Raw genomic sequence first — 23,619 nt, 5'->3', positions numbered from 1 at the left:
CTCCATCAGTGTACAGCTGCTACCTTTCTTCCTCTAACTCAGGTGGCCTCTCTATTCCTTTTTGCTCTTTGCCTCTTTAGAAATGTATAAGAAGCTGGTGAATGATCAGCTAACACAAACCTCATGAGAGGCTTAAAGAAACTAAATAATAAGTGTGCACGCTCTATTTTCCAATGTGTTAGCAGCCTCTTATCTCAGGACTGCCCTTTGCTGAATTTGTAGAAATTTCCGAGGAGAGGGGAGCAGGGCCACAACCAGGCCCCTGTGGCTTTGAACTCTGCAGCCTCTCAGGGCAGCTTTGGTCAGGCTTTGAGTAAAATTCACCAAACACCTAAGTGTCAAGCTTCTTAACTGTTCTTCTAGAGCAGGAGCTATGGTGAGACATTTCACTATATAGATCAAAGCTTTGCCAGTTTTTAATCCATTTGAGGCTATTTAACTCCTTTCAGGGTACGTTTTTAGAGACTTGCCTGCTTGTGTAACAAGGGAGAAAATGGTATTAAAGGAACGATAAAGACATAAAGCCAGTGGGGTTTTCAAAGTTTGATCAAATCAGGTTTTTCCAAGTCCACAAATGATGCATATATGATGATAAAACAGAAATGACCGTGAAAGAAATAAATAAGCATTTTGGATTCCAGTGCTCTACGGGGGAATCTTTCCTTTTAGTGAAATTTGAATCTGGGTGACAAGCAAACTGACTCTGAAAAGCAGAGCTCACCTTCCAGGGAAATGCGACCCAGGTGAAGGAGGCCTTCACAGCTCTAAGGAGCGCCACCTCCTATGGGATCCCCTCACGTTCTTTTTAAAAATATTTCCTGGCTTGTGCTTGTTTGTTGGAGGAATATGTTCAGAAGGGATATTTTGGCCACAACTGGTTGGATTATCCCATCCTAGGGATGCTCTTCTTGAGGCAAGAGGCAGCACTGGTTTTGAGCACCAGCTCTGGACCCGACTACCTGGTCCACAGCTTCGTGGCCTCAGGCAAACCCCTGAACCACTTCACTTCCTCATCTCTCAAATAGGGATTCTTTTTTTTTTTTTTTTTTTTTTGAGATGGAGTTTCACTCTTGTCGTCCAGGCTGGAGTGCAGTGGCATGATCTCAACTCACTGCAACCTCCACCTCCTGGGTTCAAGTGATTCTCCTGTCTCAGCCTCCCAAGTAGCTGGGATTACAGGCACCTGCCACCATGACTGGCTAATTTTTATATTTTTAGTAGAGAGGGGGTTTCTCCGTGTTGGCCAGGCTGGTCTTGAACTCCTGACCTCAGGTGATCCACCCACCTCAGCCTCTCAAAGTGCTGGGATTACATGCATGAGCCACTGCGCCCGGCTCAAATAGGGATTCTTACAGCACCTACTTCATAAGCTTGTCGTGAGGATTAAATGAGTCAATACAAAAAAGGCACTAGAACAGCATCTGGAGCAAGGAGGAGCTCTATGCATGCCAACTAAGGATTGTTATTATCATGGCTGCCTGGATGCTGCTGTTAGGGCATTTAGCATGGAGGCGGCCATAGTGTCCAGTTGACCATCCTACAGATCAAAGCTGGCAGATCCTACTAGGATAAACAAAAACAAAACAAAACAAAACAAAATGGCATTCTCAGCTTTCATGGCCTTGCTGCTGTAAGAAGTCAAGTCTGTGGTTCTTCTGAATGAAATCGCACACCATGGCCATGTTGGCTTGTCCCTGTTCCAACACACACAACCTGTCTCAAGTGAATTGAATGAGGTTAAATGACCACCTTTTCCAGAGCAGCCTCACTTCCCACCAAAGGCAGATGGCTGGACGATAGGCAAGCTGTGTCCCTTAGAAACTGGCTGTGCTCCTCCTGCCTCAGCTCTGACGCCTCCTCACTCCACACACACCCTGGAACTAGCTGCTCTACCTGTGGGATATATATGGATTTCCTTTCTTTACTTTAGGCCACACAGCAAGGTCCAGAAACCTGTGTATGTTACCCTTCCCCCACCAGACTGGCCTCCTCTACCCAGCCCTCATCCCTACCCTGGGCTGCCACCTCCAGGGCCTGCCACTCAGCCAAACTCTTTCCAGTCATTTTATTAACTCCATTAGGGTAATGTTTGTTCATTCATTCAACAAATACTCATTGTGGGAAAAATAGAAATATTCAGGAAAGGTAAAAAGGAAAATATTACCCATCATCCCACCATTCAGAGATAACCAGGGTTACCTTTTTAGTACATTTTTGGTATATGCTCTCCAAATCTTTTTTCTTATGGCTAAAAATTTAGAAAACATAGCTCTTTTTCAAAACCCTTGAAGAACTGGGGAGACTTGAAAGGGCAGTCAGATTGCCTTAATCCACCCTGCCATGTGTGTATGAGCCAAAGCCCAGAGAGGGGTGACTTGCCCGGGTCAGCAGCAGCCTCACACTTCCAACCTGTTTCATGGAGTCTAGGCCCCATCAGAGGCTGCCCATGAGCACTGGCTCTACAGCCAGGTCACCTGTGTTTGGGTCCTGCTCGTACACCATTCAGCGGTACAACTGTGGGGAAGCCACTAACCACTCTATACCTCAGTTTCCTCATCCTTCAAGTGCTGATGGCAGTCCTGCCCGCCTCGTTTGGGTGTGGTAGAGATGCAGTGTTACGTGTAAAGCACTCGGAGCACGTGGCACGTAGTAAGCATCAGTGTTAGCTGCTGCTCTCCGGCCACTGTGTTAGTATTAATAAAATCATCCTGAAGAGGCTGGATGGGGGCTGCTTCTGTCAGCAGGTTTTTATCTTCTGTGCCTGAGTCCAGCGGTTTCAGAACAGGTGCCCACAGGTGTGTCAGCAGGGTCAGAATGATCCAAGGATGCAGACCACAACCCCTCAGGCTTAGATGAATTCATTTAGTCTTCGGGATGTTTGCAACATGAATTTAAAAGTGCAAATAGCCACTGAGTGTCCACATAGACAGAGGACCCGATTGGGTTTTGCCTTGTTTTTAAGATACCAAATAACAGCCCAAATTTAGACTGAATATCTCAGATTCTATGGAAATATTACCATGTCCCACAGAAATAGAAACCTTGTCTGTCTCCAGAGCTGCCCTTAGTCATCTGGACTGATATTCCAGACCTTAACCCACGTGCCTGGTGCCTTCACATCCAGTGTTCCAGACTGGATCCTACCAGGATCCACTACCTGTGTGCCTGGTGCCTTCACATCCAGTGTTGGGAGTGATGCTACTTTGCCACCTGAGTAATGACAGAAAACTGGAGCCAGAGTCAGTCATGACTTGCCCACTCCTCCTGCCACACATGCTTCAAGAGTGACATCAGAGGGCAGCTACAGCCACTGGGGCTGCCTGGGCCTGAGCACCAAGGCAGGGCCATACTCTAGCACATGGGGCTGATAGGAGTGGCTCTGACCAGACTGTGCTACGGGAAGAAAAACACTTAGTGTGGAAAGGGCTTAGTGTGGGAAGGGGAAATCATACCTCTTGTGGAACATGGGTCGGGTGGGGGACAGGGGACCCTGATTTGCAGCTTGTCAACCTTGAAGGGGTGGAGCTCTATTTCAGAGGACAGTTACAGGTAGATAAGGCTAAAAATGATGTCTATCATCAAAGACACATCCACACACAAGGAATTGCTAATTTTCTGTAGTATCTGAATGAGCAATATGGCACCAGTCTCTTTGCCAGGAGCACAACAGTCACTGGTGTGTTCTTCCCAGAGCTGAATAACTCCAACATTTGTTCTTGATAATGTTATCAAATGTTCCATTTTAAGAAGTTTTGTTCTTTGGATGCCAAATATTGACTTTCAGAGTGAAATCAGCTATTAATAGTTACAGGTAGAAGGAAATGGAGGAGAAAATAATGTGAGGACCAAGTTCAGGTGTGCAAGGTTTTGGTTCCCTTAACTACTCCCAAGCAGCAGGTGCCCTCTCTAGCCTACTCCAGTGAGACAGATGCCTAAATAGTAATAAAACAGTGAACCGCTGTGTGAGATTATTAGATTCACATGGCCACGGGAGGACTGAGGCCATGGGGTCTGTTAACTGGAAAACCAGGCCGAAGGCAGAAGAGCCTCTTGTGGTTGTGGCCACCCCTTATCTGTGGGGACATATGCCAAGGCATTTTATGATACCAACTGGCATCATGGTCTGAGCTGCACCAGCTGGCCTAGGCCACTTTTATTTTTCTTCAAACATACACTTCCTGAGGGCAGGGGTTCATCTCAGTGCTTTTGGCTCTGATATTGTACATTAAGAACGCATACACGCTTTTTGGTGGAATAAGCTGTAATTTTTGCCACAGTGTCTCTGTGTAGTGGTGGTAGTGGTAATTGATCCTGCCGCTGTGAAACTGAAGAGTGGAAAAACAGCATCTGAGCTCCTTCCAGGTCCTTGTACACAGACTAAGTCTTACTACATTGTCACTCGTCTTGCTGCATGAAGTGCCAGGGTTTTTGGTTTTTTTTTTTCTTCTTCTTCTTTTGAGACAGAGGCTAGAGTGCAGTAGGGCGATCGCGGCTCACTGCAACCTCTGCCCCCCAGGCTCAAGCCATTCTCGTGCCTCAGCGTACCTAGCAGCTGGGACTACAGGTGCGCACCACCATGCCTAGCTAATTTGTGTATTTTTAGTAGAGACGAGGTTTCACCATGATGGCCAGGCTGGTCTTGAACTCCTGGTCTCAAGTGATCCGCCTGCCTCAGCCTCCCAAAGTGCTGGGATTACAGGCGTGAGACACTGTACCCAGCCTGAAGTGCCAGTTTTATAGGGGCTCGTTAATAATCGGGTGCCACTGGTTACCACTGGACAACCTCTCAACATGATGTGGAATAGACCCTTCATATGCGTGCCTCCAGCCCCCTTTCCCAGAGAACCTCTCAGGACTGCCTGTCTTACTCCTATTTAAAGGCATCAAAAATTATCCCGCTCCTCAATTTCTGGTTTTGTTCTTGAGCACCAGCCAGGGCACATGGTTATAGAAAGTATTTTCAGTGAAATGCCTACAGCTAAGTCTTAACCATTTGTCAAGACTACGAAAGAAAGGGCCCTATAACTGCATTCCTCTAGATTAAGTAGCATTTAGCTGGGTTACAGTGGAAGATGCTGCTCATGGGGCAGTGTATGTCCCCGTGTGCTCATTGTTGCTATGTTAGTCCCCAAGGGGAAGACAGCCTTTCTAGTAACTGTGAATTTCATCTTTCAGTCTTGCAAGGCAGGGGCCTCCTGACTCACCTGTCACATAACCAGTTGGTCTTTGCTCCAAGTTTTGGGAGTTGCCCGTGTCCCCAGGTTTTCAGGTCACGTTCTGCCTGCTGAATCATTGTTACAAAAGCAAATTTCTCTTACACTTAATGCTAAAATAGTCTTCTTACCCTCATCTGAATGCAAGCACATCATATTAGAGTCATTTGTTGGAATATTTATTTACCATTCATGTCTGCTTTTAAAAGTTCTTAAACCATTCCAGGCCAGGTGCAGTGGCTCACACCTCCCAAAGTAATCCCAGCACTTTGGGAGGCCAAGGCAGGTGGATCACTTGAGCTCAGGAGTTTGAAATCACCCTGGGCAACATGGCAAAACCCCATCTCTACCAAAAATAAAATATATATATATATGTTAGCCGGGCATGGTGGCGCACCCCTGTGGTCCCAGCTACTCAGGAGGCTGTGGTGGGAGGATCACTTGAGCCTGGGAGGCGGAGGTTGCAGTCAGCCAAGATCGTACCAGGTGGCACTCCAGCCTGGGTGAGAGTGAGACCCCATCTCAGGGAAGAAAAAAGTTCTTAAAGCATTCTTGACTCTTTCATATTTTTATGAGTGCCAGGGCTGAGCAGGGCCCTGTGAGTGGGTCTCATGAGGTATATTCAGTGTTTAAAACAGACCCCTCACCCAGGCAGAGGCTCAGTCAGATGCCCAAGCCTCATCCTCAGATATCAGGCTCCATGGCTGACCAGTACAGCCTCTTCCCTGGCAACAGCAGCAAGGGAGACAGAGCAAGAAGTAAGGGTGGGCTGGTGAATGCAGAAAAAGGGAGGCTGCCTGGTCAGACTGTGCCAGGTGCCAGGGTGTACACAGCTCTCCCTGGAAGAGGCAGTATAGGTCTCCTTGGTGCAGACAAAGGTACTGATGGCACAGAAGTGAAACTTCCAGTGAAACACAAGCCCCAATCTATGTGACTGGGCTCCTTGCTCTTTCTGGGCCTTCCTCCACCTCCCAGCTCCTGGCAGGGACGCTGGACCACACATCATTTGGTAGAATGTCCCCGTGACTGGGCATGAGCCAGCAGTTTACTAAGCCTAAATCCATATATCTTCATTTAAAAAACAGACTAGCAAAACTTTCCATTTTGTAAGAAGTATAATTCTGGTGCCTTTAATATGTCCATTTTCAAAGGCAACGCATACTATTAATATTTATTGGAAACTTGACTAGAATTTTCAAAAGAAACGATTATGTTTGGATGTATATAGTAACTAGGTAGTTTGAATATTAATTTTCAAAGCTGGAAATACTATACAACAATAAATATCTCCTTTATTGTTGTTTTTTTACATTGAGTTGAAATCTATTAATATTAGCCTTTTGCTCTAATCCCCTTTCTCCTGAAGTGATTAAAAACTAAATGTCTTTATTAAAGCAGATATACCCTTTATTTCCAGTAATAGTACCTTTGAAGGGCAAGCTAATTAATTCTTTCTAACTGCTTAATGTAAACAAGAAATACAACAGTTTTGTGAGTATTGCTGCAAAGAAGATAATCAAAATTGATCTCCATATCACTTAATTAAACCAGGTCATTCATGGAAAATAATTACCTTCCATTATGGTAAAAAGAATTTGTTGAAAACAAAATGGAAATCATCCTGCCTTTAGTGAGGAATGACACCATTAGTGCTGGGTGGGGTTAAGCAGTGCTTTTATCTGAGGTGGTGGCCGTGTAGGGGATGGGCTGTTTACTGTAATTGCTTGAAAACAATGCTGTATGTGAATGATGGTTTTAGATTAATTTCCTGCTTCCTTTTAGATGTCATTTGTCATGTGAGGATCTATAAAAGTTTATTAACATTTAAACACCCACTTAAAGGATCACATTTTGATAGAAAGTCCATGAGGTCTTCTGGAGCCCCGAGTCTGAAAAATCTCAGAAAAATACTTGACAAATCATAGAATCCTCAAGTAGAAGAGGGTCATGAGACAAACCCTGTTTGCATTTTAAACCACTGAACAGCGGCCATTGCAGTAAAATTCCATGAAGCTACAAGCCTTTTAGATATGATCTCATTGGCATAGTATCTTTCCTAAGGAGCTGATTTTTAGCCTAAGGTACAAAGTGATTATGCAATTGTATCTGGATAATCCTGGGAATTGAAAGTTAATTCTTTGGTTCCCATCAGTGGGCAGTTTCCAGAAAGAAAGGAAAGTCTTAAACGTTTTTGTCACTCTTCCTGTTAAATCTGAGCCATTTTCTGTGTCCCACTCCCAATACTGGAGAATTTTAAGAAAGACAGCGGTTCTCATATGTGTCTTTAAAGAACAACCCAGCTTACAGAGAAGTCTTAGCACTTCCCTTGTGCCTCGTAACTGGCTGGGCATCAGCATGCCTTGTCCTGGCTTTGCCCTGGGTCAAGCCATTTTCTTCCGCTAGGCATATGTCTTCTTACTAAATACAAGGAGATTTTAGAAGCCAGAGGATGGGACCCTTCCAATGCTGACTTGTGCACTGAATTCCCCAGGATCCTGTGAATGGGTCCTCAGATGCTGGCTGTTTACCAGGGGCTCGATGTATTCCATGACCTGTTCTCGTGTGTGTCGATGGCACAATGTGCTCTCAGTCCTCTTCTCAACTAGAGTAGTAGACGATACATGGACTTTCAGTATGGTGCCTATTTAGATATTTTTAAATGTAAGTCATTTATAGTCATGTGTTTTTTTGAGGGAAAAAAACCTTCTGTTTTTTCACCATTTCTCCAGGACTCTGGATTGATTTGGAAATGTCCTACAATGGGTCCTTTCTGATGACTCTCGAGACCAAAATGAATTTGACCAAACTAGGTAAAGAGCCTCTTGTTGAAGCCCTGAAGGTTGGAGAAATTGGCAAAGAAGGGTAAGGGGCTATATATGAATTTACTAATCCAATCCTGGGGCACCAGCTTCTCCCTCCAGCCTTTGAGAAGCAGATTTGATGTGTAGTGGCCCCTGGATGTTGAGTGAGCTTCTGTGTAAGTGCTCCTGGACCAGAGCATTTCAGGGAATGGTTTCCTAGTCTCATCCCCAGTGGCCTGTGAGTTCCCAACCCAGCTCAGCTGTGACAGCGCCTTTGACCTCAGTGCTGGCGGTGGTACACATGGAATTGATTACCCAGAAAACATCACTGACTCAGACAAGCAGGGCAGACTCATCCGAGCAATAAAATGATCCTTGAATAGAATCATGAAGATCCTTCCGGTCATAAACAGCAATATGTGGAGCAGGCTGAATCTACCTGCTTTAATCACAAAGTCAGAATTATTTATAATTAGATGATTGATTTTGTAGCACAGAGGGTGCTCCTAAAAGTGTTTTGAGAAGCATTTTCCCTAAATAATACAATATTGACTTGCGTAGTAAATCCCTCTCTTTGTAGATAGTGTATCTGCTGCCTAGGGTTTGTCTGATTTAGTAAATATTCCAAAATTGTGAGGTAACTCATGAAGGTTAATTTTTTTCCCTCTTAAATGCCTAGAATAGATAAACTGGAACTTTTACATCCTATTCTCCTTAAAATGACTGCTTTGACTATAAATTTAAATTATATTATTGTTTTTACCAAATTAAAAATGTTGACTAGAGGCTACTTCTCACTTCTTTAGCCCTTTGCATGGAATCAACAGTATGATGACATGAAAATGTCACAAGGAGCTACCTCCATGGGGTCTAAATATAAGATACTGGCTCTTAGACTTTTGCTTGGTTCTGGTACTGACCTAATGCTTTTATTCATGCTTGTGGTAGTAGCAGATTGGGGGAGCTGGGTTATGCATTGGAGGATATTCTTTTACTTAGATTATTCTGATTTATTCAAGTTACTTAATGAAATGTTTCTATTTTAATAATTGGAGAATTTTACCAGCTATATGAAATCTAACCTGTGTCTGTGCTATTTTCCTTTCATTTTTCTATTTGTTAAAATATGTTTGGATTCGGCAATCTGTGGATTTATATTTTCTGGTGAGTGTGGTATTTATCAACTCTCCACATAGCATTTCATACCCTGTAACTTCTGAGTCTTGTTCGGTCCCATGTGAAACCATGAGGAAACCTGTCTTTTCATCACGTTCTTGGACATAAAGGCATCACGTTCTTGGACATAAAAGCCTGAGAGAACCGAGACCAGGAGTAGTTAAGAGGCTTTCCTGACAGGGAAAGTCTTATAGACTTCCCCAATTTGAATTGCTGGAGTCCTGATCTAGTCAGACTCAATTCCTTGTCCTGCTGTCCCCACCCCACCCCCACGCATAGCTGAGCACATTAAATCCAGCTCATGACGACAGAGTTGCAGAACCAGCTGCCTAGAAAATGAAGCACCTGAAGCAGAAGCAGTCTTGAAAATGAGATCTAATAAAAAGGGAGTGTGGCAGAGCAACCTCGGGCAGATGCGTTTGTGCAAGGAGCCCTTTCTAGAAACAGCACCATGTGGGTACAGGGGCACAGGGACTCCATTGCAAAGGGGGTCTTGGGCACCGGGGGTGGCAACCAGGCCGGTCCCTGAGGTGCTTGCCACGTATGCGTCCACATTCACTGCTATTCATGCAGCCCTCATAGCCCAGTTTCAAGTTCATAAACTCTGGCCGATCAGAGGGTGGACGTGTTTCTGGAAAGCTGTGCTTCTCTAGACTGAGTGAAAAAAAGATCCTCTGCTTTAGGAATGTGATGGTATTATATTTCACTTATATTTCTAAAGTACTATTTTTTTCTAGAACAGTCTGTTATAAAATGTTTTGCTTCTTCCTGTGAGGGTGTTAAATTATATGTTGATGTGTAGTTGGCTGTCATTTGTTTTTAAAAGTAAGGAGGAATACAATCCAGCAGCACTTCATTTGGGAGAAAAAGGCCCAGAAAAATTGACCCTTACCCCTTTTTTCAGAAAGGACCCTTTCGGGAACCTGAGAGCACTGGGTCCTTCTTTCTGAAAATGCTTCCACATGCACCATTTGGCTCACAGTTTCTAGGAGCATTGTGAACCTCTGAGAGCCCATCCGTGGTTAAGAACCTAATCCCAGAAGTGATTCCAGAATCCACTTCACTTCCTCAGTCATGAGGTTTACAGAATCACCACGCGGCTTAGTAGCAGAGGAGGGACAGGGGTCAGCATACTTATTAGCTGTTTGAAGCGTGTGACCTTTGGAACTGACATCTTCCTTAATATTAAACCTCCAAAGCGCAGAACATCTGAAGAATTGGCCAGCAGCAGCCCTTTCCTGCAGGCTCTCCCTTCAGCCCATGGCCGCCTGTCCAGGGCCTCACTCCACATCAGGGTCTGCTCCCTGGTGTCCTGCCTGGCAGGGCCTCGGCTTCATCTCACTGCTTTTCTCAGTCCCTGTTCAAGTGTGCAAATGATTGTGCTTTTGCGGAGTCTCTGAGGAGATGCTGCTCAACCTGTGAGATGTCCTCCTTACTGGTAGGAAGTTTGTTCACCTTTAGTTAGCACCCTGAGGGTTAGACTGAGATTTTAACCTGTGTAGCTTTGCCCTAGCAAAGTCTCTTCCCTTTGAAATGTGTGTCTGCTGTATTTTCATGGGCATTTTTCCTTTAGTCTTTTCCCAAATAGTCCTTTTGTCGCACACTGCAGGTAACATAACATACAACATTCAGATGGGATTGAGATAGTGACCTGAGCAGCCTCTGCTTTAGGAACTGCCCTGCAGAGGGCCAGAATGAGTTAGTAAAGGGAGCGCTCTGCCTTTTGGGTGGCCTTTAAATGGAAAGTGGCATGGAAGTGAAGTGTTTCCTATAAGGCACTTGGCCTCTTCCTGCTCCACCACTGCAGTCTGGGCCCTTTGTACAAGTCCCCAAGTCAGAAGGTGGCCCCATCTGACCTCTTTTGGGTTACTAGTTCACATCTACCCCAAACTACCCATCTGCCCCCAGGCCCCTGGTGTTCTGGGCACTGAGTGCCTGCAGTTTACACTGTGACTCAGTCTAGTTTGTGGGTGTGTATGCACATGTGTGCCTGTGGCAGGTGTATAGAACTGATTTTCTCAAAAGAAAATTAGTGCATTCTTGAGTGTGGTCTCCCTCAAAGCAAACATCTCACAGGGCTTCTTAATTTAATTATGCGTCTTCATTTAAAGCATTTTGGGGGCTTCTTTTTAGAATTGCCTCCACAGTCCGTGACATTCTTTTAGCTATCCTGAGTGACAGCAAATTGTCCTGCTTTGTAGATGGTTTGGACCTTTGAGAAATTGCTAGAAGTCATCAGAGGTGGTGGTCATTATGAGACCAAGAAATAAAATATTTGGTCTAAGAGTGTCAGTGATAAAATAATTCACTTTTTCTTATATATCTGACATTTCCAAAAGATTTTTGGCAGAAGGAACTTAACTGGAATAAGCCTTTTAAGGTGTCTCTTTGAAAGGATACCACACTCATCTGGAATTCTGAGGTGTGTTTAAAACAAGTAGGCTAATTACATTCCAGCACGTCTTCTACAAGTAAGTGCGGTGTATCTTTCTCTGAAGTTCATGCTGAGGTCATAAAATGCATGTTCATTTATAAAAATGAATATCAGGCAAACACTGGGCTACATTTATAATTCCTAAGTATTGGGTGCCGCATAACACTGCCCCCAGCGCGGAGAGCAGAGGTACCACTCGGTCAAAATCAGATTTTCACATCATCTGATCAGCTTGAACTGGTACAGCATTACCTAAAGTGTTCACTTCAAGCCACAAAATTTGTCCTGTTCTGTGACCTGCAGAGGATTAACTCAGTAACCTGAGAGCTTGCCACAGCGCTCAGCCTCTGGCATCTTCTGCCCAGGGTTGGAGCTGCCAGATGATATGGCCCAGTGGGGACACAAGGAGCAGTGGCTCAGCAGATCTCACTGGGGTCCCAGAGCTTGCAGGCAGCCTTTTGTGCTTTGTGGGTGAGGAGCAGGCTCCCTGTGCTGTGGGGACAGATTTCACACCTGGCAGCATGAGGTCAGAGAGCCTCAGGCACTGCCATCCTACTGATGGAGAACTCTGATGCTCTTCTGAGAGGGGCATGTGATCTTTGGGGATTTACATCTCTGACTTTCCTCACCCAAGACCCGGTTTAGGCTTTCATAGGAATTGAATTTTGCTATATACATTTTAAATATAAGATTCCTGTGAGGGCTGCCTAACCACAGCACACTCTGATATGGCTCTGCAACCAGTGGATACACATAAGCATTTCCTGGACCAGCCAGGCGTCTGGTGGAAGGAGGAAGACTCAGTTACGTGCTGTCCCATGGCCAGGGACAAGAGGCTTTTGTTTCTGCAGAGGGAGTTTCCCTTTAATGTGGAAGTCCAGCCTGTTGGCTGGAGCACTGGCTCTAATGTTTCAGAGTGGGGGTAGGGAGGAGCTGTGTGTCCTGCCAGGGAGGACACAGTCCGGGTCCTCTTACAGCCGGCTCCTGTTTCCAGTGTAGAGGTTTCAGTCCTAGCCTCCCAGTGCACAGGGCTGGGGCCATTGCTGGGCCTTCAGTTCCACACTGGCATGTGTGCTGTGCCCTTGGGTGCCTTTGGCTCCTGTTGGTCAGGCGATAACTGTCCCCATGGGCCTCTGGTGGCCCAAGGACAGCATCAGGAAAACCAAAGGACTGCAGCTGCAGGGAGATAGGCCCTGAGCCCCACTGCCTTCCCTTGTCCATGTAATTGTGTCCTTGTCAAAAATACAATGACCAGCCTCTGCTTGGTGACCATTTGGTTGTGTAATAATGTTCAGAGACTACTCTGTCCCTTGTTCATTTTGTCCCATTTAAGTCTCTGGGCTCGGACACAGCCCTGCCAGTACTTTCTGAAGCAAAGCCACGGTCCAGGGAGGAAGCTGCTTTCTATAGGCCCGAGGCTCAGCCCAGAAGCCCCCAGGTCCCCTCCGACGGGAACTGGACCCCTCACCTCTGCGGGTAATCCAGCAACCCCACACCTCTGGAACTGAGTATCTGCCCTGGAGAGCTGAGTGAGGGACACTGCTGTCCCATGAGGCTTTCCCTTACTTCAGTCAAAGGAATGGTCTTTAGACATGTATTTTTCCGGAAAATTTCCTGGGTTCTCATGTCAGTTGCTTCCTAGAGTCTCCTGAGACTTTTTGTGTGTGTGTGTGTATGTGGTTGTTGGCTTTTTCTGTGACCCTCAGGAGATAGGGCAGGTGTGGAGTGAAATACGTAATTTCACTGGAAAGGAGTCATGAGTCAAAACTCACTTGGAGGGTTACTAAGCCAGAAAGCATCAGAGTTGCTGAACTAAGCCAGAGCCAAGGGACTTGCCTCAACATCCCATCATCAGTGAGAAGTGGCCATGTCACCAGTATAAGCTGTCACCTCACTCTTGCAACCATCCGCTCTTTCTGTTCATCCTCCCGTGTGGCTTCGCTGCACTGCTGGTTGAAATCACTGCATTTTATGTGTGCATCACACTCCCACCTCCTGTCCTTCTGACGCATGCTCAAAAGCAACCTCTTCTGGGTCCAAGGCCTCTGTGGTCCTGTCAGAGGCCTTGGTGCTGAAGAGTGTCCTGAGCATCTGCGCTGATCCAAGGATTCTTGGATTGGGCCTCTTCTGGTTTGGGTGGGTTGGAGAGAATGACGAGATGTAGTTAACAGTTACATCCCGACCCTGTTGTGGTTGAGTGTGTGTGCATGGGTGTGTGTGTTCTCTTTCTAAGCAGAGCTTGGGTGAGGGCAGGCAGTGGTGGTGACTCTCTCTCTGTCCAGTTGCAGGCCCCGGGCATTCTGTCTGGCGGACAGCGATGAGGAATCCTCCAGCGCTGGCTCCTCTGAGGAAGACGATGCCCCCGAGCCCAGCGGGGGAGACAAACAGCTCCTCCCAGGGGCTGAAGGGTGAGTGGATCAGTGCTTCTGTGCCTCTGAGTCTCCAGGGATCAGGACAGCAAGTTGGGAGTGAACCTTGTTTCCCTTCCTTCCTCTGTGATCTTCCTTCCTCTTTAATGTTGAGTAGATGGTTTTTGTATTAATATCCCAGGTCAGTGGTCTGTTTAAATTCCAGACAACCAAGCAAAAAGACCCATATAGCTTTCCTTACTAAAATGGCTTTCTGCTGCTGTTTGATTAAATAATAGAGAAGTTGAAGGGTGTGCTGATGATGAAAAGCATCTCCCTGAGCCTTCAGAAGGAACCGAGCATACACCCCCTCCCCCCGGAGAGCCTCCCTCCCCTCAGCTTCAGCTGGAGTGCATTTGCTTCTGTTGAGCTGCGAGTTCCTGCAAAGCAGAAACATTCAGATGATTTTCTCTGGCGAGTTTTGAAAGCGCTGATGACTGAGCTGATCTTTTGGATCATGGACTTCATTTGGAGGGGGTTACTCTTTGCCTGTTACTTGGGCTGTGAAATGATCAAAGTGCTTAAATAGCCTATCCACAAGGATCTTTTAATTACATAAAGTGAATTGAAGAAACTAAAAGAAGCCAAATAATTCAGAAACTTTTATAAGAAAAAACCAACCTATTCACTTTTGAAATCCTACAGGAGATGAGAATTCAGATGTTTGAGGAGTTGGTGCCAAAGTTTGTGTGTATTATTTACAGTCTAGCTGCTTGACCCTCTTAAGAATGATTGCTTTTCCCTGAACACATACTTTTCCTCATGTTCTGGAACTGTGGGGGATTTTAAATAGCAAATATCCTTTCTTCTGAGTCTCAATGGTACATGTGACCTGATACAACAGCTTATTTTCTTGGCCTGTGAGCACGTCAACTTGGTGTAGCATTTTGTTTGTTTGTTTGTTTTCTTGAGACAGCATCTTGCTCTGTCACCCAGGCCTGGAGTGCAGTGGCACGATCATAGCTCAATGCAGCCTCAACCTCCTGGGCTCAAGTGATCCTCCCATTTTAGCCTCCCGAGTAGCTGGGACTACAGATGCACACCACCACTCCTGGCTAATTTTCTGTTTGTTTTTTGTAGAGATGGGGGTCTCACTGTGTTGCCCAGGCTACATTTTTCTTTAAGAAGTTCCAAGCCCTTTGAAAAGTAATTGCCACTCAAGGTAGCCATGTGACACCATCTAAAGACAGTCCATTAATTACTGATTTGTGTCCTATTGATGCAGCATGATTTGTTACTTGCTGCATGGAGATTATGAGATTGATATGTCATTGGATTTCTGTCTGGTATTGGAGTAGTATAAAGGAGGACAGGTGAGAAACCTCTGCATGAGGACTTTGTCCAGCTCTCCATTGTCAAGGTTTGGACTGTTTCAGACATTTACACCTTCTCTGAAGTAGTAGTTCTCAACTGGGGGTGATTTGGCCCCCCAGAGGACATTTGCCGATGTCTGGCAACATTTTTTATTGTCATAACTAGGGGGAGTGCTATTGGCACCTGGTAGGTAGAGACCAGGGATGCTGCTGAACACCCTGCAATGCACAGGATGCCCCCCGCCCCAACACAGAATCACCACATCCAAAACATCGAGTGGTGCTCTAAAGTAAGGGGAACGAAGAGCCACAGGTTTTTGTCTGTGAAAGAGCAAAGTTTGTGCTAACCGCCCTTTGTGTTCCACATTTGAAGGTACGTTGGAGGTCATCGAACAAGTAAGATTATGAGGTTTGTTGATAAAATTACCAAGTCAAAATATTTCCAAAAAGCAACAGAGACAGAGTTTATTAAAAAGAAGATTGAAGAAGTCTCCAACACACCCCTGCTGCTCACTGTTGAAGTACAAGAATGTAGAGGAACCTTGGCGGTCAACATTCCACCACCCCCGACTGACCGATTATGGTGCGTAGAGGGCCCTCAGGGACAATAAGTGATTCCTCCTATTGCATGGCCACAGAAATCCCAGCCTGCTTAACCTTGAGGTTATGGAAAGTACCTTCTCCCGGGCAGAAGCACTTCCAAACATTTTTCATGGGACCTTAATATTAGTTGCAAATCTGATGGTACTTTCTTCTGTGAGTGGTGAATTCACATTCAAGAATTCATGTTCACATGGTAGGAAAAGTTAAAGTCAATACATGAAGTTTATGAGATAAGCTGTTTCTATTATTGGTCTTCCTCCTCTGTAAAGCCAACTGTTCTGCCAGTAATAACAGCTGTCATTTGTAGATAGCGCCTTTATTCTCTGCCTGGCCCTGGTTGTAATTGCATTACCTGATTAGTCCTCATAGCATCCTGTTGAGGTAGATGCCATTGTTATCCCTACTTTAAAGATGGGGATCACACATCCAACAGAGTCTGGGAAGTTAGGGAGACTTCCCTGAGTTAGGCCTCAATGCTGAGGAGTCAGGAGCATGTGCATTTGGTGTCTGAGGACTTGATTCTCAGCCCCAGCTGCATGTTAAAATCACCTGGGGACTTGCTAAAAATATAGATATGCCTGGCCCATCCCCCCGGATTTCAGGGGTCGGGGGTGATGAAGCCAGGGTTGAGAGTCACTGAAATAAATTACTGATGAGTTCAGCATCACTGTCTGTGAATCTCAATTTAAAATTGACATGCTAAGTCCTATAAAAATGGGCATAAGTGTAAATAGTGATTGCATAAGAGATCTCATTGTACCATAAACTACACTCATAACAAAAATATAGCTCTGTTCTATCATAGAGTGAAACCAACATGCTAGTACATACCATCGGTATTCAGAAGGATTTCTAGGAATGATCAGAAGAGGGGTTTTGAATTGACTAACCATTTAACGATAATGCTGGTATTTCCCAATAAAACTTTAAAATGCCTTTTTATACTTTTTTAAAGTAATATTTTCATTGTTAAAAAAAAGAGAAAGATTGGGAAAAGGTGAAAAATAGATAGATAAAAACCCATAATCTCACCATCCAGAAATAACCACTGTTAATATATTGTATGGTCTTTCAAACCTTAAAAAAATTTTAATAGTTAAAATTGATACATTTCTTCTCCTTACTGCCAATTCTTTAGATTTATCAGTTTTAAATGCCTCTGCTCAGGGGGAGATAAAATAAAAGGGCTCTAGGATAGTGCTACCCAAGGCATGCTCAAATGCTGAACTATGTGTTATTGATCCATAAAGATAAGTATAGAGTGTTTAGAAATATTTATGGCAACTTGACATTTTTACTGTATTTCCAAAAGCACTGGTCCAGGACAGATTTAAGGTTTTAGATAGTTGATAGCACACAGGGTCTTGTCTGGATACTTTGCCAACAGTTCTGATTGCCAGTCTGCTCCCTCGGGAAGTCATAAAAAGCGTATTGTTGGGTTGTAGGGTGAAAAAACAGGTTTCAAACCTTACTGATCGACATATGCACAGGAGAATGTAAGGGGAGTTCACCCCACTTCTGTCAATAGTCCTCTCTTGGGGATGACATTCAGAGAGAGGCAGTGTGTCTTTCACTCTCTGCTTTATCTGCTTGTATGTATGTTTTGCTTTTGTAATGTACATATACTACTTTTATAAAAATTGAAAGAAAAAAGGTTATTGCCATTTTAGAAAAAAACAGAAACCAATGCCCAGGTCATGGACTTTTCCAGTGGTGCTTCCTGGCTCTCTCAGTTTGTCAGAACTGTTCTAAATCCGCCATAGCCCTAACACCATCCAGGGAACACAGGGGGTTCACAATTCATACTTTGTGTGTGGAATATTTTTAGAGGGCATTTTCAGAAGAAAATAACATTTTAAGTAGTGATAAAGCCCCATGTAAATGAGAACTGTTTGCTGTCAGTGCCTGTCTCATTCCTTGCTTTGCTTCTAAATGTGGTTATTACTTGTCTTCAAAAAGGTATGGTTTCCGAAAGCCACCACATGTGGAGCTGAAAGCTCGGCCAAAACTTGGAGAGAGAGAAGTGACTTTAGTTCATGTGACAGACTGGATAGAGAAGAAACTGGAGCAAGAGTTTCAGGTAAACCTCTAGTGTTATCTAGTATTTCACACCAAGTATAGAAGCTCTGGGTTTAGCCGAGGTTCTGAACTTCAGCTGGGTCAGGATCCTCTTTTGAAAATCTGATGGTGACCTTCATCCCGGAAGAGTATTACATTTGATCAAATATGGGAATAAAACTTCAGGTACAGTATCAAAGCCCTGAAACTTATCCACAGAACATTACTAAGTCATCTTCAGAGGAAACCCAAAAGATTTGGGTCAGAGCAAAATGATGATGTCTTTTCCCAGCAAGCCTGCCAGGACTGTCAGGCTTTGTTTTCTCTTATGCAAGGCCTGGCCTTGCCCAACTCTTAGCACCCGGCCTGTGGGCAGGGAGGCTGCCCCCTGTTCTTGTGTGCTGTTCACCTTGCTCAGTTTGTTCAGTTCAACAAACATTCCTGGAAACCCTTCTGTGTGCCAGGTACCACCTGCCCTGGGAGTCCAAAGATGAATCTGGCCTCTCCCTCCCCTGGGTAGCTTCTAGTGTAGTCTGGGAGTTCATTAAGCCAGAGCTTACTCTCTCAGCTTTTCTTTCTGCATTTGGCCACCAAAGGTAATAGCAGTATAGCTGAGGCCCTAGGATGAGCTATTTCCATCAAACTTTTATCAGATATTTGAAGCACAGTTGTCTGTCGGGGTTTTATGGATTAGCAAACTATTTACTTTTAATGAAATTCACCTTTTGAAGAAGACCTACATTCTTTTTGCAGTGGTATATTTTGAGTTACTGCCTTAAAAAAATCCTCTTATTTAAAAACTAGAGATTAAACATAACTGATAACCAATTTCTGAAAAAGCTAATGTCATCACCAAATAGAAAAGTACTTTGAACCTACTGAGGGGAAAGAACATCATGCCTTTTATTTTTCCCTTTTTCTTTCCTTTTTTTTTTTTTTTTTTTTTTTAAGACAGAGTCTTGCTGTGTCACCCAGGCTGGAGTGCAATGGCGCCATCTCGGCTCACTGCAAATTCCGTCCCCCAGGTTCACACCATTCTCATGCCTCAGCCTCCCGAGTAGCTGGGACTACAGGCACCCGCCACCACACCCAGCTAATTTTTTGTATTTTTAGTAGAGATGGGGGTTTCACTGTATTAGCCAGGATGGTCTCAATCTCCTAACCTCGTGATCTGCCCACCTTGGCCTCCCAAAGTGCTGGGATTACAGGTGTGAGCTACCGTGCCTGGCCTAATTTTTTGGTATTTTTAGTTGAGACAGGGTTTCACCATGTTGGCCAGGCTGGTCTTGAACTCTGGACCTCAGATGATCTGCCTGCCTTGGCCTCCCAAAGTACTGGGATTACAGGCGTGAACCATCGCACCTGGCCATTAGCTTACATTTTATCGCTAGGATTTATTAATAAAAGGATAATTCACATGGAATATGTGTTCTAGACATAGTAACTGGGAACTACTGTGAACAGCTTAAGCCAATTCTCTTAAATTGTTGGATATATATCAGTGCATATGGGCAACCTTATTATATGTATACAAAATCAAAGGCCACTTCTGCCTCCAAGCTGATATATTAGAGGATTCTCGTATCCATGCGCTGGTATGATTCCTCAACTCTCTCTAAAGTATGTATGGTGGGAGAATTAGTTTGGAATGCATAGCAAGTTTTTATATGTACTTTTAAAAATCAGTCTAAGCCCTAAAATTATCAGAACAAAGGAGGGTGACAGCCTGGCAAGGCATTCTTCCACATAGCTGTTCTTTAATATCTTCCTACAGAAAGTTTTTGTCATGCCAAACATGGATGATGTTTATATCACTATAATGCACTCAGCCATGGACCCTCGCTCTACTTCCTGCCTCCTGAAAGACTCACCTGTGGAGGCTGCTGATCAGCCATGATGGGTGATGTCAGATGTTCCCCATATTGTGACATCGAGCTGGATGTGTGGGGTTCTTGGCCGCCATCTGTACTGTAGCACTGGCCTCTGTGCCACAGCTACTGTTTCTTAAAGGACTGCTTCTGCCCTCTGCCTGCCAGTGCCCATTCCACTGTGAGGTGTCATTCCCTGCATCTAGTGACAACTGTCTGGATTGCCTGCTGCAAAGCTTTGATTTGGCAAAGGAGACCATGGAAGAATCATGGTGGATCCAGAAGTTATACGTGACCCACACCATGGCTTTTAAAAGTCTACCCATGTTTGTGGCAGCAAATGAGCACAGTAAGAGCAAAGCTGAACAACTTGCCTCCTCTACTCCTCCAAAGCTTTTCTTCAGGCAGCCGGTGCACAGTGGACTTTTTCACTTGTATACTTTGTATGCGGCCTTCCACACTTCCAGAGAATGTCAGTGTGCAATGTGTCTGGAGGGTGGGGAGAGGAATTCTGTGAGCCTTTTCATTTCGGTGACAGAAGAGATGGGCAGAGCAACTTATTTTCCACATTAAATTGTGCATTTGGGAAGCAAGTAGCCATAGTACACACACAACACGCTATCAGCTTGGGTAAGGACAGTGGGATTTATGTGAACATCAGGCAAAGCCATGAGATCAAACCATCCCAAGCCTTTCACCAATGAGGTACAACCACCTGGGGGCTAGCTAATCTTGAATGTTTTCCTGAGACAGGAGCGTATGTGAAAACATCAAACACTGCACATGACAGGATGGGTCCTCTCATACAGATGGGATGGGGTTAGAAAGCCAGAGCCAGTTTTTCCATCTGGCGTTTCCTGTGTCCTCCAGGTTTTATATGGGAATCGAAACAGTTTGTTAATCTGATTGGGAGAGTTCCATGGGCAGATTTCCCTTCCTGAAGGCCAAAACGGAGAACTGCTCTCTTTAATTATTTCAAGAGTCAAGACCAAAAGTTTGCTCAGCATCACACTACATCTCAAAATTAATGTTGCCAACTTAATTTTGTGCATTTGTGTCAGAATGTTTAGTTTACAAGGTTGGGGGCTCTCTTTGCTTCGAGAAGTAAACCTAATACCATTTTTTTATTGTTTAAAGCTGCATTCAACGTCAAAATTACCTTGGGTAACTTTTGATAACTTACATGTGTGGACAAAGCTAATAGTGGTTTTTTAAACAGCACCTTGCCTGAACATGACTTTAAAGAAATTAATATATTGAAAACATGTTTGAAGCCTTGATTATTTTAATTGCACCATTAAAACATTTGACTTAAATTGTTTGACCATTCCAGTTGGTTTACTGTTCTGATTTTTCGTTGTGTAGGCCGATCTGCCTGTCAGAGTCCACGTGTCCTGGTCACTGGTCTTTATAATTGTTGTGCAATAACTAAAGGCTAAGGACTAGATGCACGATCGTGTAAAGAGATTACACATGACTGTACCATGTTGCACTTAATCAAATAGTATGTGGGGATTTAAAATCGCTTGCATTGTTTCACAAAATAAATATCTCATGTCAAATACTAGATAAGCATCTAAGTCATTTCTACGGAATCCTGTTCAGATAGGGGCACAATAAAATGAGTACGGAGCACCGGGGCCCTCACCTGGCAATCGCAGCTTTCATTTACTGGGTTGATCACTGCCCAGTCCTAAGGCTACAAAGCCATCCTCACTACATCCTTCAAACTATGTGCCATTATCTTCAGCCCACATTTAAAGAATCCAGTGAAAGTTCGTAACTGAGGGGGTAGGGCAGTGGTGCTCCTGGGCTGCAGTTTACACCCTTCATTGTCTAGTATAATGTTAATTCGGGACACCTTCATTCATCGAATGCCCATGTAGTGAAGGCATACGTGCATCCTTGCCCACCATTGCTGCCCTGTACTCAGAACTGATGCACATTTCACTGGAGCCCTTGTGGAAGATCTTTTACCAATCACTGAATCTGGACTGTGTAACTAGGTGTCTATGTTGTCCCCAACCATATATAAAATCTAATTCACCTTCACAACCGCCCTATAATTTTGAACTGTTTAGGAGTGACAGATTAACCTGCCCAAAGCTTTAGTCCCATGCTTGTCAGTACTCCTGCATGGTTATTTGTAAACAGGTCGATTACCCTTTAGTCAGGAGTTAACTCTGCAGTTCCACACCGAATCTGTTTATGTCAAGTACACAACAGCCCTGCAGACGCCATTCCACGCTGCCTTCAACTAAATCTGCGCGTCTGATGGCAGACGCGACAGCTTGGAACTTATGTCGAACTCACGGCGAAGGCACAGCGCGCGCGATACACTCAGGGAGGGCTGGGCTGGGGAACGTTATGGGAGCAGAGGGGCACTCCTTACGCAGCAGAGTCCGCGTATCCCCGTCAGCCACCGCCCCCCTAACACGCCATTCCAGCCTTGGTATTACGGATTTAGGCCTGTCGTGGCAAAACAGCTGGAAAATTGCCCAGCCTAGCAGCCGGACAGTCAGGTTACTTCTTGTCGCTCGCGGTTAAAAAGGCCGCCCGCGGGGGGCCAGGCGGCCCCAGTTATGCGCAAGCACATGCTCTAGCGCTGCAGATTGACCCCCGGCGCCACGAGGAGGCTCGGCGGGGGCTCAAAGACAGCGCGTCACCAACGACACACACCGACACCAGGGTTGGGTTCAAACCACTTTATTGACGGGAATGGGGTGGCAAAGCAGCAAGGACGATGACATCCGACGTCCTCGGCTGGGAGCTACAAGAACGAGAGTGATAGATCAGCGGGTGTGTGCGCGCGCGCGCGCGCCCGCCCGCCCGCCAGCCCCGTCCCAGCTCCGCTCGGGCAGGCTCAGACTCCAGTTCGCATCACCCGCGTCAGCAGTCTAACACGTGCTTTAATTGGAATGTCATCACAGCAAGCCGGCCCCCCTACGCCTCCCTGCTCCCGGGCCACGACCTCCGGGACCCACCCAGGCAGACAACCCGCCAGGAATACAACCTCACCTCCCGGAACCTGCAGGCGCTGAAAGACAGGGGAGCGTCGATGGCGTTCTTTTAAAGGAGCAGACCAGCGCTGATGGGAGGGCTTTACTGCCATTAACCAATAGCAAGTTCACCTTGCGACCACGTGCGCGTAAAGTTGTCTGGTGACTGGTAGTCCTTGCTGAGTCCTCCAGAGGATAGATGGGTCACATACCAACCATAGAGATGGGAGTCGCTCAGTCTCAAATCCATTTGCGTTTCAGCGTCTCCATCGCCAGCTGGTAATGAGCGCATCTCTCCGCAGTACGCAAAAGAAAACTTCACCAAGAGCAGGCGACGATGATGCCTAACTTGGATGACATGTTCTGTGCCAGGAGCTAGGATAGGAGTTGAGAATGGAAAGTTAAAAACTGTCCCCAAGTGCAAAATAACCTCTCGTGGTAGAAAGAGCTTGTATTGAAAATGGACCGATCTGCACCACATCCTGACTTTGTGATGCATTCGCTCTGTGACCTTGCTCAGTTAACCTTTCTGAGATTCAGTTTCTGGAAATTAGGAATACCCCCCCCCCCACCCACACACACACCGCGAAAAAAAAAATGTAAGGATTCGGTGAATTAATGCCAATTGCCTGGCACATTCTAAGTGGTAAACAAAGGTATTTAAAGGGCAGAGTGATGTGAAAAACTTCCTGGGATTGCAAAACTTTAATAAATACTAACATAGCGCTATGAACAGCCTACCGTAG

The 23,619-nt window shown here is 45.2% G+C and overlaps 1 protein-coding gene, 1 long non-coding RNA gene and 2 other non-coding genes across 10 annotated transcripts in view; 1 reads left to right on the top strand and 3 right to left on the bottom strand.

The window, feature by feature from the left end:
- The window catches only part of TEX2 (testis expressed 2), a 115,058-nt gene extending 93,617 nt beyond the window's left edge, over positions 1–21,441 (top strand). For 4 of the 7 annotated variants that reach the window (XM_001160603.7, XM_511583.8, XM_054671484.2 and 1 more), the window contains exons 8-12: positions 7,943–8,075; positions 13,907–14,032; positions 15,719–15,928; positions 17,908–18,028; positions 19,781–21,441. In XM_001160603.7, the coding sequence (XP_001160603.2) occupies positions 7,943–8,075; positions 13,907–14,032; positions 15,719–15,928; positions 17,908–18,028; positions 19,781–19,903 (713 nt within the window). In that variant the 3' untranslated portion in view covers positions 19,904–21,441. The remainder of the gene's footprint in view (positions 1–7,942; positions 8,076–13,906; positions 14,033–15,718; positions 15,929–17,907; positions 18,029–19,780) is intronic. The other 3 variants (XM_054671485.2, XM_009433053.4, XM_054671486.2) reach the window with 1 other exon arrangement.
- A 961-nt stretch (positions 21,442–22,402) lies between these two features.
- LOC112206176 (small nucleolar RNA SNORA76) lies at positions 22,403–22,535 on the bottom strand. The gene has a single exon (XR_002940375.1). It is a non-coding gene; the product is annotated as a small nucleolar RNA SNORA76 (small nucleolar RNA).
- Positions 22,536–22,564: 29 nt separating this feature from the next.
- On the bottom strand, positions 22,565–23,002 carry LOC129137758 (uncharacterized). The gene is made up of 2 exons (XR_008540533.2): positions 22,893–23,002; positions 22,565–22,644 (listed from the first exon to the last, which is right to left on the bottom strand). It is a non-coding gene; the product is annotated as an uncharacterized LOC129137758 (long non-coding RNA).
- On the bottom strand, positions 22,736–22,805 carry LOC112206160 (small nucleolar RNA SNORD104). The gene has a single exon (XR_002940361.1). It is a non-coding gene; the product is annotated as a small nucleolar RNA SNORD104 (small nucleolar RNA).
- Positions 23,003–23,619: the final 617 nt, after the last annotated feature.

Source organism: Pan troglodytes, chromosome 19 (assembly GCF_028858775.2).
Source record: "Pan troglodytes isolate AG18354 chromosome 19, NHGRI_mPanTro3-v2.0_pri, whole genome shotgun sequence".
NCBI classification, from domain to species: domain Eukaryota; kingdom Metazoa; phylum Chordata; class Mammalia; order Primates; family Hominidae; genus Pan; species Pan troglodytes.
This window is presented reverse-complemented; position numbering and strand designations above follow the sequence as displayed.